At 47.0% G+C, this 14,428-nt stretch overlaps 1 protein-coding gene across 1 annotated transcript in view; it reads right to left on the reverse strand.

The window, feature by feature from the left end:
- LOC149341046 (uncharacterized) overlaps positions 1 to 11,654 on the reverse strand; it is a 12,019-nt gene extending 365 nt beyond the window's left edge. The window contains exons 1-4 of the mRNA XM_089551224.1: positions 11,571 to 11,654; positions 10,566 to 10,735; positions 8,204 to 8,262; positions 6,402 to 6,467 (exon numbers count right to left, since the gene is read on the reverse strand). Of these exons, the coding sequence (XP_089407350.1) occupies positions 6,402 to 6,467; positions 8,204 to 8,262; positions 10,566 to 10,735; positions 11,571 to 11,654 (379 nt within the window). The remainder of the gene's footprint in view (positions 1 to 6,401; positions 6,468 to 8,203; positions 8,263 to 10,565; positions 10,736 to 11,570) is intronic.
- Between the last annotated feature and the right edge of the window lie 2,774 nt (positions 11,655 to 14,428).

Raw genomic sequence — 14,428 nt, forward strand, 5'->3', positions numbered from 1 at the left:
TCCTATGCCTTTAGTTCCTGTGGCATACATCATGGCCTCACATCTTGAGTAGCAGTCTCTACAGCAAAAGCTGTAATATCTTAGTGAAAAAAGATGGTTTGGTTTATTGGGGTTTAACGTCCCAAAGCGACACAGGCTATCATAGACGCCGTAGTGAAGGGCTTCGGAAATTTCGACCACCTGGGGTTCTTTAACGTGCACTGACATTGCACAGTACACGGGCCTCTAGAATTTCACCTCCATTGAAATTCGACCGCCGCGACCGGGATCGAACCCGCGTCCCTCGGGTCAGCAGCCGAGCGCCATTACCAGTGAGCCACCGCGGCGGCTCTTCGTGAACAAAGAGGCAAACAAGGGGGAAGAGGGCAGGGGGCCACAACGGTCTGAGCAGTGGCGCATACGTAACCAGCAATTCTGGACAAAAGCATTATTCGACTTGAGAGTCTACGAACGCATTTTTTTCATACATTATAAGATTTCACTATAACAGTCAATATATCAGAAGATCTCCCTTCGGCAGCCTTGCATCCTTTTGCTATTAATGTTTTTGCTATCGTCAAAAACATTACTTCCATTTCAGAACGCTGGCTTCATATCTCTGCAGTTTTTTGATAATTTGCGCCGTAATTAGGGAGGCGCCGCTCCCCTTGTGTCACGGCGATGGAAGTGGAGGCTGCTGTGCCTTCTGTGGATCCCGGTGGGTCGGCAACGGCCGCCCAGAGGAAGCGCCTGTACGCCCCGAGTGACTCCAGCAGCCAGGAGACCGTTGTGTACGGTGATGACTACTCGACTCCCCGAAGTGATGACTCCTCGACCGACGATGGGTTTGTACCCGTCGTCAGTAAGAAGGCCAAGCGCAGACTGCGGAGACAAACTGAGTCGACGTCAACGACGTCCTCAAGTACGGATACGGTCATCACGGCGCGAAGTGCCGAGGCCCATACAGCCTTGTTCGTGCCATTGGAGCCAACAGAAAACTTGAATCTCCTGAACAGGCAAGCCATCTCCGTATTCCTTGAAAGCCTTGTACCAGGGGGGATTAAAGACGTTAGAGTTAACCCGCATAAGAACATCATTGCCATTGATGTCATGAAGCGAAGCGAGCTGGACAGTTTGGCCGCCATCACCAAACTGGGAAATATCGGTGTACGCCCACTTATTCTACAAGACAGCGGAACCACGGCTGGCGTAATTTACAACGTCGACATCGCTATCCCTGACGCCGACTTGCCCATATTAATCAAGCCGGCAACCAACAGCATTTCTATAATGCAAGTTAAGCGCCTTGGAAGGTCTACATGCATTAAGCTGACTTTCAAGGGTGACTGCATTCCATCATACGTGAAGGTGGGGCACTTTCGTCACCCAGTTCGTGCATTCGTACCTAAGCCGCTTCAGTGCCGGAAATGTATGAAGATTGGTCATGTGAGCGGGGTCTGTCAAAACACCATTGCGTGCCCAAAATGCTCTGAGCCACACAGCGGCGACAGTTGCCGCGCGACTGCCTTGAAGTGCGCCAATTGTCGTGGCCCTCACGCTTCTTCCTCGAAGGACTGCCCTCGCCTAAATACAGAGAGGGCGGTACTGAAGCAAATGGTGCGTGATCATTCCACCCACAGAGAAGCCGCTGCAAAGGTGCGACGACGTCGTTCGCGCCGCCGCCGAAGGTCGTTGAATGAAACAAATACCTTCGAAGAGAAGACCCCTAGCGGCAGTGCAGCTTGTCCGCCTCCACCGACAACAAATCAGGAAAGCCTGGCGACTCGTGAAACACGCCCTGCTGCCTCTGACATAACGTGGCCACCACTACCAAAGCCTAGAGCACACACTTCGTCCGGTACGTTGCCGCACCCTATGTCTGCAACACCTACAACTGATCCGGGCAAAAGGCACGATTCCGACCACGGCCAAGATATACAAGTGATTGCAATGCTAACGTCACTGATGAATGTTATGCGTGCTCTGCTGTCCGGCTTGCGCACGCCAGCAGCACACAACGCACTGCAAGTACTGGACGCGCTACAGCCAGTTCTTGCAGCTCTTCATTAGAAGGCACCATGGCTCCCCCGGAACAATCTTTTACGAAGAAAGTCAAGCAAGCTTTTATTTTTCAGTGGAATGCCCGCGGGCTCCAGTCCCGGATTTCAGATATTCGAAATTATGTTTATGAAAACCGCTTCCCCATTCTTGTTATCTGTGAACCGAATCTACCCAACATTTTGCGATTATCCGGTTATGAAGCTTTTACTTCCCCCACGCGCAACAGAACCAGCAAAGTCATCGTCTACATTCGACGTGAACTTACATATGTGCTTCATTCGGTTCCCCCACACAATGACAACCAGTATGTTTGCCTCACAGTGAAGAGCCGTGACCTCACGTTTACGCTTTTGGCTGTGTACATGGCGCCGTCAAGCCGCTTTGACGAAAAAAGGTTGAGTGATTTGATGCAAGCCACCTCCGGTCCATGGGTGATTATAGGTGACTTCAATGCTCACCACACCATGTGGGGAGGCGTTAGGATGAACCTTAGTGGAAGGAAACTCTTCTCCTTCGCCTCTGAGCACGGCCTCCAGTGCCTAAATGACGGAACCCCGACGTATATTCGAGGGGTGACCTATAGCAGCTGCCTAGATTTGACTTTCGTTTCGCGATGCCTAACCAACAACGTCCAATGGTTTTCGGATGTAGAAACCCATGGCCGTGACCACATCCCAACCTACCTGATTTTTACCGGCCATTGCACGTCCCGTTCTGCCACACGTATGCAGCGCATTGATTGGACAGTTTTTAAAGCGCGTATGGAGGATGCATGCATGGAAGGATTCTCGACAGGTCTTGAACAAAAAATTAAGGAGGTCATGGAGAGCGCAACGTGTTGCTACAACCCCGTCGCAAAGTATACCGACTTTGATATTGAATTACAACGACTGCGGGCACTACGGCGCAGGGCAGAGCGCAGATACCGACGCACAAAGTCGCGCTTAGACCTCAGAGATGCAAGACGCCTGCAGAAGAAAATCCAGCGCAGAATTGAAGCCCTGCAGACACAACGTTGGAGAACATTTTGCGAGACACTTGACCCACGAAAGCCTTTGTCACGCGTTTGGAATGTGATCCGTGGCCTTCGTATGTCCCATCAACAGCGCCACCCGTTTAAATCCCTCGCGCTCCACCAAAAACGCAGCGAGGTCGCGGTAGCCGAAGAATTTTGCGCAAGGATAACAGGCCAACCGAACCCATCCACAACGCTGCGCTGCAGTGATTTTCCACCCTCGCGGGATTCACGAATGGATAACTTGTTCTCCATGGAGGAACTTGACGCTGCGCTGGCTTGTTGCAGAAGGTCGTCATCGCCGGGGCCCGATGGTGTGACATACTCCGCTCTCGCCAACCTTGGCCAAGAGGCTCGACGGGTTCTTCTGGACACATACAACAAGTCATGGTGCGAGGGCATAGTTCCTAATGCATGGAAGACCAGTCGTCTCGTACCACTCCTTAAACCGGGAAAATCACCACTCGACATTTCAGCATACCGACCAATTGCACTCTCCAGCAGTGTCGGGAACGTCATGGAAAGAATGTTGTTAACACGCGTGGAATGGTACCTGGAGCGATACCAAATTTACCCTGCATTTATGTCTGGGTTTCGACATGGCCGCTCTTCCATTGACAATGTGGTTGACCTTGTATCGTCCGTCCAGCACCAAAAGAAACTTGAAAAGATTGACTGCGGCACTATTCTTGGACATCAAGGGCGCCTACGACAACGTAACGCATCAGGCCATTTTGGACGCATTAGAAGCTGCACAGATTGGAGGCCGCATGTTCAGCTGGATACGCAGCTATTTGTCAGGGAGGTCGTGTTTTGTCCAGACTGAAGACGGACCAACTTCTTCGCATCTAAATTCGCGCGGAGTCCCGCAGGGTGGAGTGCTGAGCCCAACTCTTTTCAACATAGCTCTCGTCGGCCTGGTTGACTCATTGCCACAATCAGTCCAGATCTCAATATACGCCGATGATATCTGTATTTGGGCATCAAGCGTGACCTGTCCCCAAGTTCGTGCGAGACTACAAAAGGCGGCAACGATACTGAAGTTATACCTTCGTCAGCAGGGCCTAAATATTTCAACCGAGAAATGTTCCCTCGTGGCGTTCACGCGAAAAAAAATGACAAGTTACCCCATATCTATTAATGGCAACGCCATTCCCTATGAGAAAAACCATCGCTTCCTTGGCGTTGTTATCGATAGGAACCTCTCGTGGAGTCCCCATCTTTACGACATGCGAAAGAAACTGACAGCGATTGTTCATATTCTCTCCTTCCTCCGGGGAAAGTCCTGGGGTGCATCTGTACGCTCGATGCTTCACCTGTACCGTTCGCTGTTCCTGGGATACATGCGGTATAGCTTTCCCATTTTAAACAATATCAAAAAGACAAACCTTCAGACACTTCAAAGTCTTCAAGCGCAAGCTCTACGAATCTGCCTTGGGCTACCTAAATGTGCCTCAACGGCAGCCACTATTCTTGTCGCTGGGGAGCATCCTGTTACTTCATACATTGCTGTTGAAACCATGAGAACACACATTCGGCACCTCACGCGAGTTCCGAGTCATCATCTTGCACCTCTTCCCGTACTCAGACCACATACTGCATTTGCAAATGTAATTCAAGCTCACCGTGCCTATCTTCCTTCGCAGTTCGCCCACCAATCAAGATCATGCTCACCCATATGGAGTCTCCATGAACCCCGGGTGCACTTATCTATTCCTGGAATTAATAAGAAATCTGATTTATCATTGCCTGCTCTCAAGCAACTGACACTACATCATTTGCATTTTAACCATACACACCGCATACATGTCTACACAGATGGCTCAGTGACTTCAACAAGCTCTGCTGGGTCTGTGGTGATACCGGCCAGGTCTATTTTAATGAAGGTGAGGACTACCTATCTTACCTCTTCAACTGGTGCAGAACTAGCTGCCCTACGGGCTGCAGTTCAGTTCATTAGTCAGGAATCTGCACATGACTGGACAGTTTTCAGCGACTCTAAAGCAGCCCTTCAAGGCCTGCAAACTGCACTACGCCGTGGGTCACACGAACAACTCTTTGCCGAAATTCGCAAGCTCTACCATGACGCCACATTGAAAGGACATAACATAATTTTCCAGTGGCTGCCGGGCCACTGCGGCATTCATGGCAATCACCAGGCTGACGAAGCTGCCCGTTCTGCCCACAATGACGGAATCCCCGTTAATATCCCCGTAACGAGAGCTGACGCAGCGTGTGGGCTTCGTTCCTTGAGGCTGGAGCTCACACTTTCAGCAGCGTGGAACTCTGGTGAGTTGTGCAACCGTCGCCTCAGGACTTTGGACCCTGGACTGCGCCTCCGTCTTCCGTGTAATGTAGCGCGTCGTGAAGCAACACTACTGTGTCGTCTATGGCTCGGTGTTGCCTTCACGAATAAGTATTCTTTCCGGATCGCGATGGCCGACAGCCCTTCTTGTGTGAACTGCGCCTGTGATGAGACAATCACCCATATCTTGTGTGAGTGCCCTGCCTTTGTAGCCGAAAGACATAAGCTTCGATGTGCTCTGGACCGCCTGGACCCTCGCCCTTTCACAGAGGCCAAGATCCTCGGTCCGTGGCCACAACAGTCAACTGCCATCAAGGCTTACAAGGCACTCTTCCGCTTTTTGAGAGCGACTGCCTTAATTGACAGACTGTGATTATTTCCCTTTACTTCTCTCTTTCCTCTTTAATTCCCCTCATTCCCTTCCCCTGTGCAGGGTAGCCAACCGGAATCCTTTCTGGTTAACATCCCTGCCTTTCCCTCTCTCTCTCTGTCTCTCTCTCCATGTTAATCTTACCTACTAGATGAGAGCGGTGGAAAAAATTGAAAAGAAAGATTTTGCTCCGCGTCGAAGAACGTACCATTACTTTCAGTATTTCCATAACAGTACCTCAAAATATTCCGATATTCGAGATTTTTTTCCGCGAATGATGGACTTGAGCCGGTCAAACTCATACACATATATTTCATGCTTTTATCCAGAATTGTTCGGTATGATCCTCCTGTTCGGATGAATCTTGTGCGCCTAAATAGTGCTGCACTTGAATGTGATGAAGGTGTTTAAGAAACTGTGGCTGACGAAATACTCATCAGAACTGGCGCAGTTTTCTGAGCTCTCGCGTCGCAGGGCATTGCGACTTGTATTTCGTTATGGCGTAGTTTTCTGGCTTTCTGGCTTATGGAAGATCTGCTCTGAGCTAAATTGTATATTTGCAAACTTCAAACACTAATCTCACAGTATTGATGACTTAGTGTTGCTCTTGAGTATCCCTTCAGCATTTAAATTTGCGTGCTTAAAATTTCTTTTGATTATGCATTGCTTACCATGTTTGAAGAAGTAGGCTTTTCCATTGTAAGCCGGAAGAAGTTGATAAAGATCCACACGCATTCCTGTAACTAAAAGAATTCAAATGAAAAATTTTCCGAAACATTCGTTTCCAGCAGCACTTCAGAATACCACTTATTCATATTGATCCCACGAAGATGTTTTAAATATGCCGGAGAGTTTTTTCGCGGAATAAAGGATTTCTCCACACTTCACTTGTCGGGTTTAGTTTAGCGTCTCCAAATTAGTACTTTTTTCGCTGGACGTCATCATCATGACAGGTTTATGGGATCTTTAGGGTTATTTAAGTTTTTTTTTTGTTTTGAAGTAATATTTGTCGCAAATGTGCCGCTTATCAAGTATACATTCTTTCACAAAGACGCGTCTTCGGCGTCACAAGGAGAAGGCACGCGGTGAGATTTCAACGCCAGAGCCGAAAAACCACAAGCATCCCTTTCCCGTTGGGTTCATTAGTCATGAAGACAAGCGAGCCAGAGCAACGAGCCCAGAATGAAATCTTAACACTTCACTTCGGTCTGACAGCGCGAGATGGCTTTCCCTACATTTTCTGTAGGGAACGCATTAAACGCATTTCAAAACACCACTGGCTATAAAACGTTGGTGTTTATACTACTACAACGTTTATACAACGTATACTACTTTGTAACGTTGTAAATACTTGTGTACTATTAATACCAGTGTTATTATTATTTGCTGTGTTGTTTAGCTCAGTGCGCTACTTGTGTTTGCTTCGTTGACTGAATATGTGCCATCTTCAGTTGTCTCTTTGTTCTTACGTTTTGTTTTGTTTTTTTTTCTCTCTCTGTACAGCTAAGAGTTTCATGACATTTTTACATTACTGCCTCTGTTCTATGCTTTGTGTTTTTCCCATTTATTATTATAAAATCACTTATAGTTACTGATGGCTTATAACTAGTTGTCACAGCCTGTGCGCTTTGCCTTGTATTGGTTTCCTGGACTTCGTCAAGTTGCGTTAGCAGCTTTTATCCAGGAAACCATCCAGAGATATCTGATGAATAAAGTGAACTGAATTGAATTGAATTGAATTTAGCTAGCGAGTCAAGACCCAATTACAAACAAACAAAAATAAATATGCACAGCCAGTGCTTCAGAGTATTAAAACTCCCGCTAAAACGTTTACTCCTCAATCCGTTTTCGCGAAAATAAAGCGTTCGCGTGAACACTCAAATATAAAGCAAAGCGCCCAACTCTACAACCAGATCGTTGTCAGCCATCACGACAGTATTAGCGAAGTGCTTTAGAAAGTTTTTAACGGGTAAGCCCTGGCGATCTCGACAGACATACGCCAATTTGGCTGTCTGTTTACTGAACCTTCTGCATTCTGCCTTAAAGCTGTAATGTCTATTCTCATGTCTGAGATGACGGTGACAATTGATAATCATGTCTTTTGCAAACGCCACTTTTCAGTGCCCATTACACATTCACTGCCCTTGTACCCATGCATGGCCCTTCAGGTAAAGTTAATTTACTAATTAATGGCTGTTTGAGCCGATGTTTAGGTTTCCATTTTTCTCTTTGTGTCTTTCGTTATAAGTCTCTCTATAGGCGTTTAAAGCTACGTATCAATGTTTTGTTAACACTTTTGGACGACACAGGTGCAATTAAAAGTGCGCACTTGAATAATAACTTTTAGAGAAGGCTATAAAGGCGCACATTTATAAACTTCCATGTTACCAGTAGATATTTCTGGCTATATTTATAGCTACAGAATACTGGTGCCAAACTCACGTTTATATTTCCTGGGATATTATTAACTTACCTTGGCTGGTCAATATGGCGTAGTCATGTTCTGGCACATATTCTGATTTCACTTCAAACCTGCGGGAGCAAAAATGAGCAGTTATGAGCTTTGAGTCGATCACTGCCTTCAGAATCAAACGGAGGTTAGGTAAGGTTAGGTTACAATAGGTTAGGTAGGGTCACTTTGGCTCAAGCAATTAAAAAAGAAAAAGCGTGGTAATTGTCTCACTCCGAGCGGCTGCCTGAAGCATGACGCTAAGGAGTGGTCAGAAATGGAAAGGAGAAATTAATATAAATATTATTCTCCTCTCTTTTCAGCTCCTTCGCTCCCTCCATCAGTGAGTGCCGCATGTTGCAACCTCGTGCATTTTTTTCGTGGCTACAAGAGTGTTTCGCGGTATACGTGGACACTATTGTACCCCTCCTAGCTGCACACACTGTTTTAAAAATATAAGCAGTCCTACAGGCATGCTTAAAATCAGTTTTCGTCTCCGTGAAACGCAGCCCATTCCTATAATATCCCGGGGATCGTGATGTATAAAGTCCCCCCTTCAGACAGCACAAGCACAACGTTAGTGCCCTCTTGCTTTATCTGCATTCGCAGTAAGATGAACGACAGACTTTGATATTTGTCCAGTTTCTGCAGTCGGTTGCTGACGATTTAGTAAGCTGAAAAGGAGAGTTCCCTGGTTCACTTTCTGGCAACTATGATATCATCACCTGAGTCGTGTGGGTTCTGTGTGGCCTACCTCGATTATGTGTCTCATGCGGTCGCTTGAAGCGTGCGGTACTAAGCGTGAAATGCCGGCTATAAGGCTTTCAAAAGTGCATGAAACAAGCTGCAAAGGGCGTGACGTGTAAGCACGTCTCAAAGCTAGCACTTGCGCGGAAAGGGTGTAGTGAACACTTTGACGTTTACTAAAATGTATAGGAAAGCCTCCGCTTTGGGTCAGTGGTTATGTCGATCGGCTGCTAACCCGAAAGACGCGGTTTCGACCCCGGCCGCAGCGATCACATTTCGTAGGAGGCAAAGTTATAGAGGACCGAATAGTCTGTGATGTCAGCGCATGTTAAAGAACTCAGGCGGTAGAAATTATCCGGAGCCCTCCACTACGGCGTACCTCATAGCCTGAGTCGCTTTGGGACTTTAAACCCCATAAATATAAATATAGCACACAGCGTCCGCCCGAAGGCGGAATAATGTGCTCGGAGAGGTTTGTGCAAAGAAATACGATGTCTACGACGATTACCACACCATCAAATCAGGATAATAGACATCAAGTATTTGCAGCGGCCTCGGGAAGGCGATATTTAGATGCTGTTTGATATTTCCCGCTTAGCCTTATTTGCAATGGCTGGAGATCCTGCACTGTGGTTCAATGGCTAAAGCTATCGACTGCCTATCCCAAGGGCATGAGTTCGGCCGTAGTTTCGCTTCGATAAATGTGAAATGAAGGAAAAATATGTGTACAAAGAGTGCAATCCGCGTTAAAAAAAAAAACCAGAAGGTGGAAATGAACCCGGAGCACTCCAGTACGTAGGAGTTATGTTACTAATACGCAACTTTAGACAGGTCACATTTGTAAAACTAATCTTACAAGCTTAGCGCATGAATCGCAGACAGCTATTATGACTTTTGTTTGGCTCTGCGCTCTGCCGAAAAATCATCCTCAAGTTGCGCATTCCCCTGCCCTTCTCATAACCCCCTGCTTCGACGGCAGCCGCTATACGTGGCAGCCATCTTCCGGATTCGCTTTCCTCCCCTCTTGTCACAACCTTCCAAGACACTAAGCCACGACTGTGCTAGTTCCTATATGTCCTGTTTTCCACACCTTACTGACGCTGTCCTCTTTAGTTACGTTAGTTCCTAGTGCGTGTAGTACAGAATAAATGAATCACCCATTTAGGTCCGGTGGCTGTCCGCACAGCGGGACGGCTCAGAAAACCGCGTGCTTGGGGCACGCCGCGATAGCGCTAAAGCGTTAATGGCCATATATGCTGGACTGGACATTCTCGACTTTGCATTCCAAATATGGAGTCCAAGTATGACATTTTCTGAGTGGTGCAACGGTTAAGCGATGCGCTACGGCCCTGCGACGGCAGGTGCTGCCTCCGGCGGGGATTCTGCAAACCGGGTTGCTCTTCCCAAGCGAAGTCTAGAGACCAGACATTAACTGGCACCTGCCACGGGGATCAGTTTGCTCACAACCTGGTGGGCAGGCAGTGATGACGCCACAGGGTCATGTGACCAAGGTGGCCCGCATAGGTTGTTGCTTCTCCGGGGATTTTTCCCTCGCATCACCGACGACGAACACGACACCGGATTTTCTGCAGAACGGAAGCGTTAACTCTGTCGCGTCAAAAACACAAACAACACTCACCTGGTCTTTCCGTTGCTTCCGGGTTTAGAATATGAAACATCACAGGAGGCCTCGTTGTCCGGGAGACCTACGCCGCTGCAACGGAGGGTGAGGTCATATGCCGACGGGTCTTCGAAAGTGGAGGCGTTGCGGAAGCATTGGTACATCTTAAGAGGCTTCTCGTGCACTCGCTGCCCGTGGTATCAAAGAATGTAGAGCATGTACGGAGAGGAAAAAAGAAACAAAAAGCTATTAAAATGAGGGAAGGGAGCTACACAAGCGAAGTGAAAAATTATAAGGAAAGCGTGGTAGTCTCGAAAGAGCTGACCATCTAAAGTTATTTGCTTGTAAAATAAATCGCAATACAATAAAAGGGCTATATCCTAGTCTTTATACCCTAAATAAATTCTCGAAATCTTCTCCATCTTGAAGGCCTATATAAACTGGTGTACAAAGACAGGTTAACATCGGCAGTTATCCAGTCGAGGAAACAGTAGACCCTCGACTCTATGTTTTCCACGTCTTGTATCGGCACCCTATTCACAATTGAAAATGATTCGTCCAGAACGAACCATTTGCCTATGCTTTAGAACACTATGTGGACCATGCCCGCTGACGGTGTGCAAGTGTCTATGATCTCAATTCGACATTCTTTTCTAACTTCACAGTCATTCGAAAGTTATTGCACAGAATCAAAACATTTTGCCGACAAAGTCTTTAAAGATGAAAATAATATAATGTCAGACTCCAAAAGATCAAATATTATAATCTCTTTCTATATTTGTTATTTCGTTATTCTCAGGCCTAAAAGCTTTATAATTGCGCCTTTGGCAGTGGCCAGACGCTGCGACATTGCATTCTCTGTGTTTCATCCGAACCTTTGTCGCCATCAAGGCTAGAAAATAGTTCGATTCATAGCGCCTGACGAAATATACACTCTCCATTCGCACAAACACGTACGCAAAGACATTCGTAGTGTTTTTGTCCCCTCAAAGAGATGGTGCTTGTCGGGCAAGCGTCACGTACCTTGAAGAGGTCCTTCATGGGTGTTCCGTGTGCTCCCGGCACGGCCAAGCACACAAACAAGGCTGCAAAAGTACTCGGATGCATAACTGCGCGAGGTATGAAGCCAAAGTCGCTGTGGAACAAGGGTGATGCCCATTTTAAGGGGGTTGTAGGCTACCTGCCGTTACGGCCACTGCCCCTCTCCCCATTTTTTTGTCTCTGAACTTTTACTTCTCCTCATGCCAGTCCATGTGACTCAGCAGCTACAAAAGCACATACGAGTGCGGTGCGTGTATTGACCCGATGGTTGGCCAATGACAAAAGAGCACCTTTTTTTTTTTCGATCTTCTTGACGGTTCCATTGCGAACTGCGCACTACCCTGTGCTGTCGTGCAGGCAGTTAAACCGTACAGTTACCGAATTTTTTTTTTCAGACTAGAAGTGAATGATCCGGCGGCTAACGGATCTTTAAATAAACGCTGGAAACAATCTAGGAGCCAGTTCGACAGCAGGCAAACAATCTGAATGAGGGCTACGCATTCTATCCTCCCTCTAGTTTTCCCTTCTTAAATGCCACATATAAATATATAAAAAAAACCTTATGTGTTCATAAGAGCGAGCATTCTTCAGCTTTCGTTACGTACATTGTCATTGAATCTCTCCACTCGTTCAGAGTGCAGTCCTTACCGGCTTCCCAACATACGCCATCAGGGGAATCTGTTCGCAGAAGACAGGATTTTATCCTGCATCCTTGGGCTCTGCAGACGAACGCTCCAACAAGCAGAGAAACGTATAGGCCTCATGTGATTTACTGGCAAATGGAGATACACAAATACAAACACAACATGAAAATCAAAGCATTCAGCCAACTCCAAAGAAATAATCAAGGAACGTTGAAGAACTGAATAACTTTATTTTGAGTAAAGAAGGCAACATAGAAATGAACATGGCATAAAAAAGTATTCAGGACACCGGATAAGAATAGAAGAAAACCGCAAAGGCAGGGGTGATCAAACTGGGTTCCGCGTCCTGCTTTTGTGGGTTGCGCGAGCATCTACCCTGGTCCGTGCCCCACTTCTGGGACTCTACTAGAGGGTGGGTTTGACCAGACACTACACCTAGTTTGTTAAACTCATTTCAGAGCGGTAGCTCTTCTCAGCCATTTTCTTTTTGATTACCTAAACCTAACCTCCAATTTGCTTCCGCAGGTAGTATTCGCTAAGACACTGAGAACTGGTCAATTGTCGTAAGGAGAGCATAGCAGGTGCGTCAAAACAACAGTGGCATAGTCACCGCTGGTTGCATGCAAATAATATATCTCAAAGATTAAACCTTGTGTGTTTATTATCAATATGCTTCATATTTTAACAAAACAGAAAGATTTGCTGGCAACAGGACATTGCATGGATATGTACCTCTGTAACCTATTCTAAATATAGTATAGAAGCAGACAGCTTGAAGCGCATTGACGGTTCAAAAGTTGGAATAAAATGTTCACATGTAGTTTTCAATGTCTCAGGAGTGTATAGTTTAGTGGACAGTTTAAACAAAATCGACTTTTTCTGCGGCAAAGCACACAAGCTTGTGAAATGAATTTTGCAGAATAACACGGCGAATTTTATGGGCCGCTAAAGCACTGCAGGAACCAACATTCCGCAGCAGTCTTTATGCGCATATGGTGCCGCCGTTATGGATAATACTGAAAAGACTACGCCAGGAGAGTAGTCAGAGGCGAATTGTTACCAGATCGCTGAATCTCGCTGAAGATAGCCTTTCAAGATTCAAGGCGCGGAGCTGTGCAAAACGCCAAGTCAAACCAAAGGACATGGAAAAAAAAATGCGGGCCAGTCAGCTTCGGTCTCGCCCTGCGAATGCAGCGTCGTTCGAATGCTGCCTAGAACTATTTTCGAGTAGGCGATTAGGGAAGTGGGGGCGGCATCAGGTCGTGGGGGATAATTGCTACCATTGCGCCGCCCATAAAATAATGAAAATGAGCTTTATTTTATTTTTTTCTTTCAAAATCACGCGGTTAACGACGATTATTTGACTTCGCCCGAATGTCTAGCTAACAGCGCAAAGCGAACTACAAAGGCTGCTCAGTTGTTTGCCAGATTCTGATGTCTCTTACCCGAGAACTCTGCTATGAAACCGTCAACTTGAAGCATCATGATCCTGATCTGTGCCATCCCGAAGACTACGTACTTACTTTTATTGCGTAAGCAATGCTGCTCCAGGTTTCGAGCTGTCGCGTAGCTCCCGACGGTGGCCACGGTTCACCTTTAGCCGCAGGTCAAAGAGATGGAGCGCCGTTGCCACAGCAACCATTTCAGCGTCACTACATAAAAATAAACTGTGTCGCATGTTGTGAAAGGCGCATGTAGTGAATGCATGGGTTTCATAAATAACAAATTAGCGGAGGTTTAGCGGAGGTTTAGCTCTGATCAAACCGGACAAGTTGCGTAAGCAGCGTCGACAGCCGCAGCGACGATCCTGCCATCGTAAGCAGCGCTGAGAGCCGTCTGCCATAGCAACCGTTTCAGCCGCGCTCCACCAGGCGGCAGGACCGTCGCTGTGCCGCCGCCGCTGCCGCGCGCCTACCCGCGCGCTCTCGACGATGCTTACGCAACTTGCCCGGTTTAACCAGAGCTAAACCTGAGCTAATTTTTTGTTCATTGCCATCAGCGACGTCGCATGCGATTGAGAAGCCAGCAGTTTTACGTGCCATCCGCTTCAATAAAATGGCCTTTTGGGTGTTTCTTTTTTTCCGCCGAATCGGCAAAAGATTACTCCGCCAGCATCCAAACGTTGAATTTTCGTTTCGTGTTGAATTTTTCCACACGCTGTAATACCAACTTTAATGACACTGAGAAGTGAAGGGG

The sequence above is a fragment of the Amblyomma mixtum genome, chromosome 6 (genome assembly GCF_055824585.1).
Source record: "Amblyomma mixtum isolate Tamu chromosome 6, ASM5582458v1, whole genome shotgun sequence".
NCBI classification, from domain to species: domain Eukaryota; kingdom Metazoa; phylum Arthropoda; class Arachnida; order Ixodida; family Ixodidae; genus Amblyomma; species Amblyomma mixtum.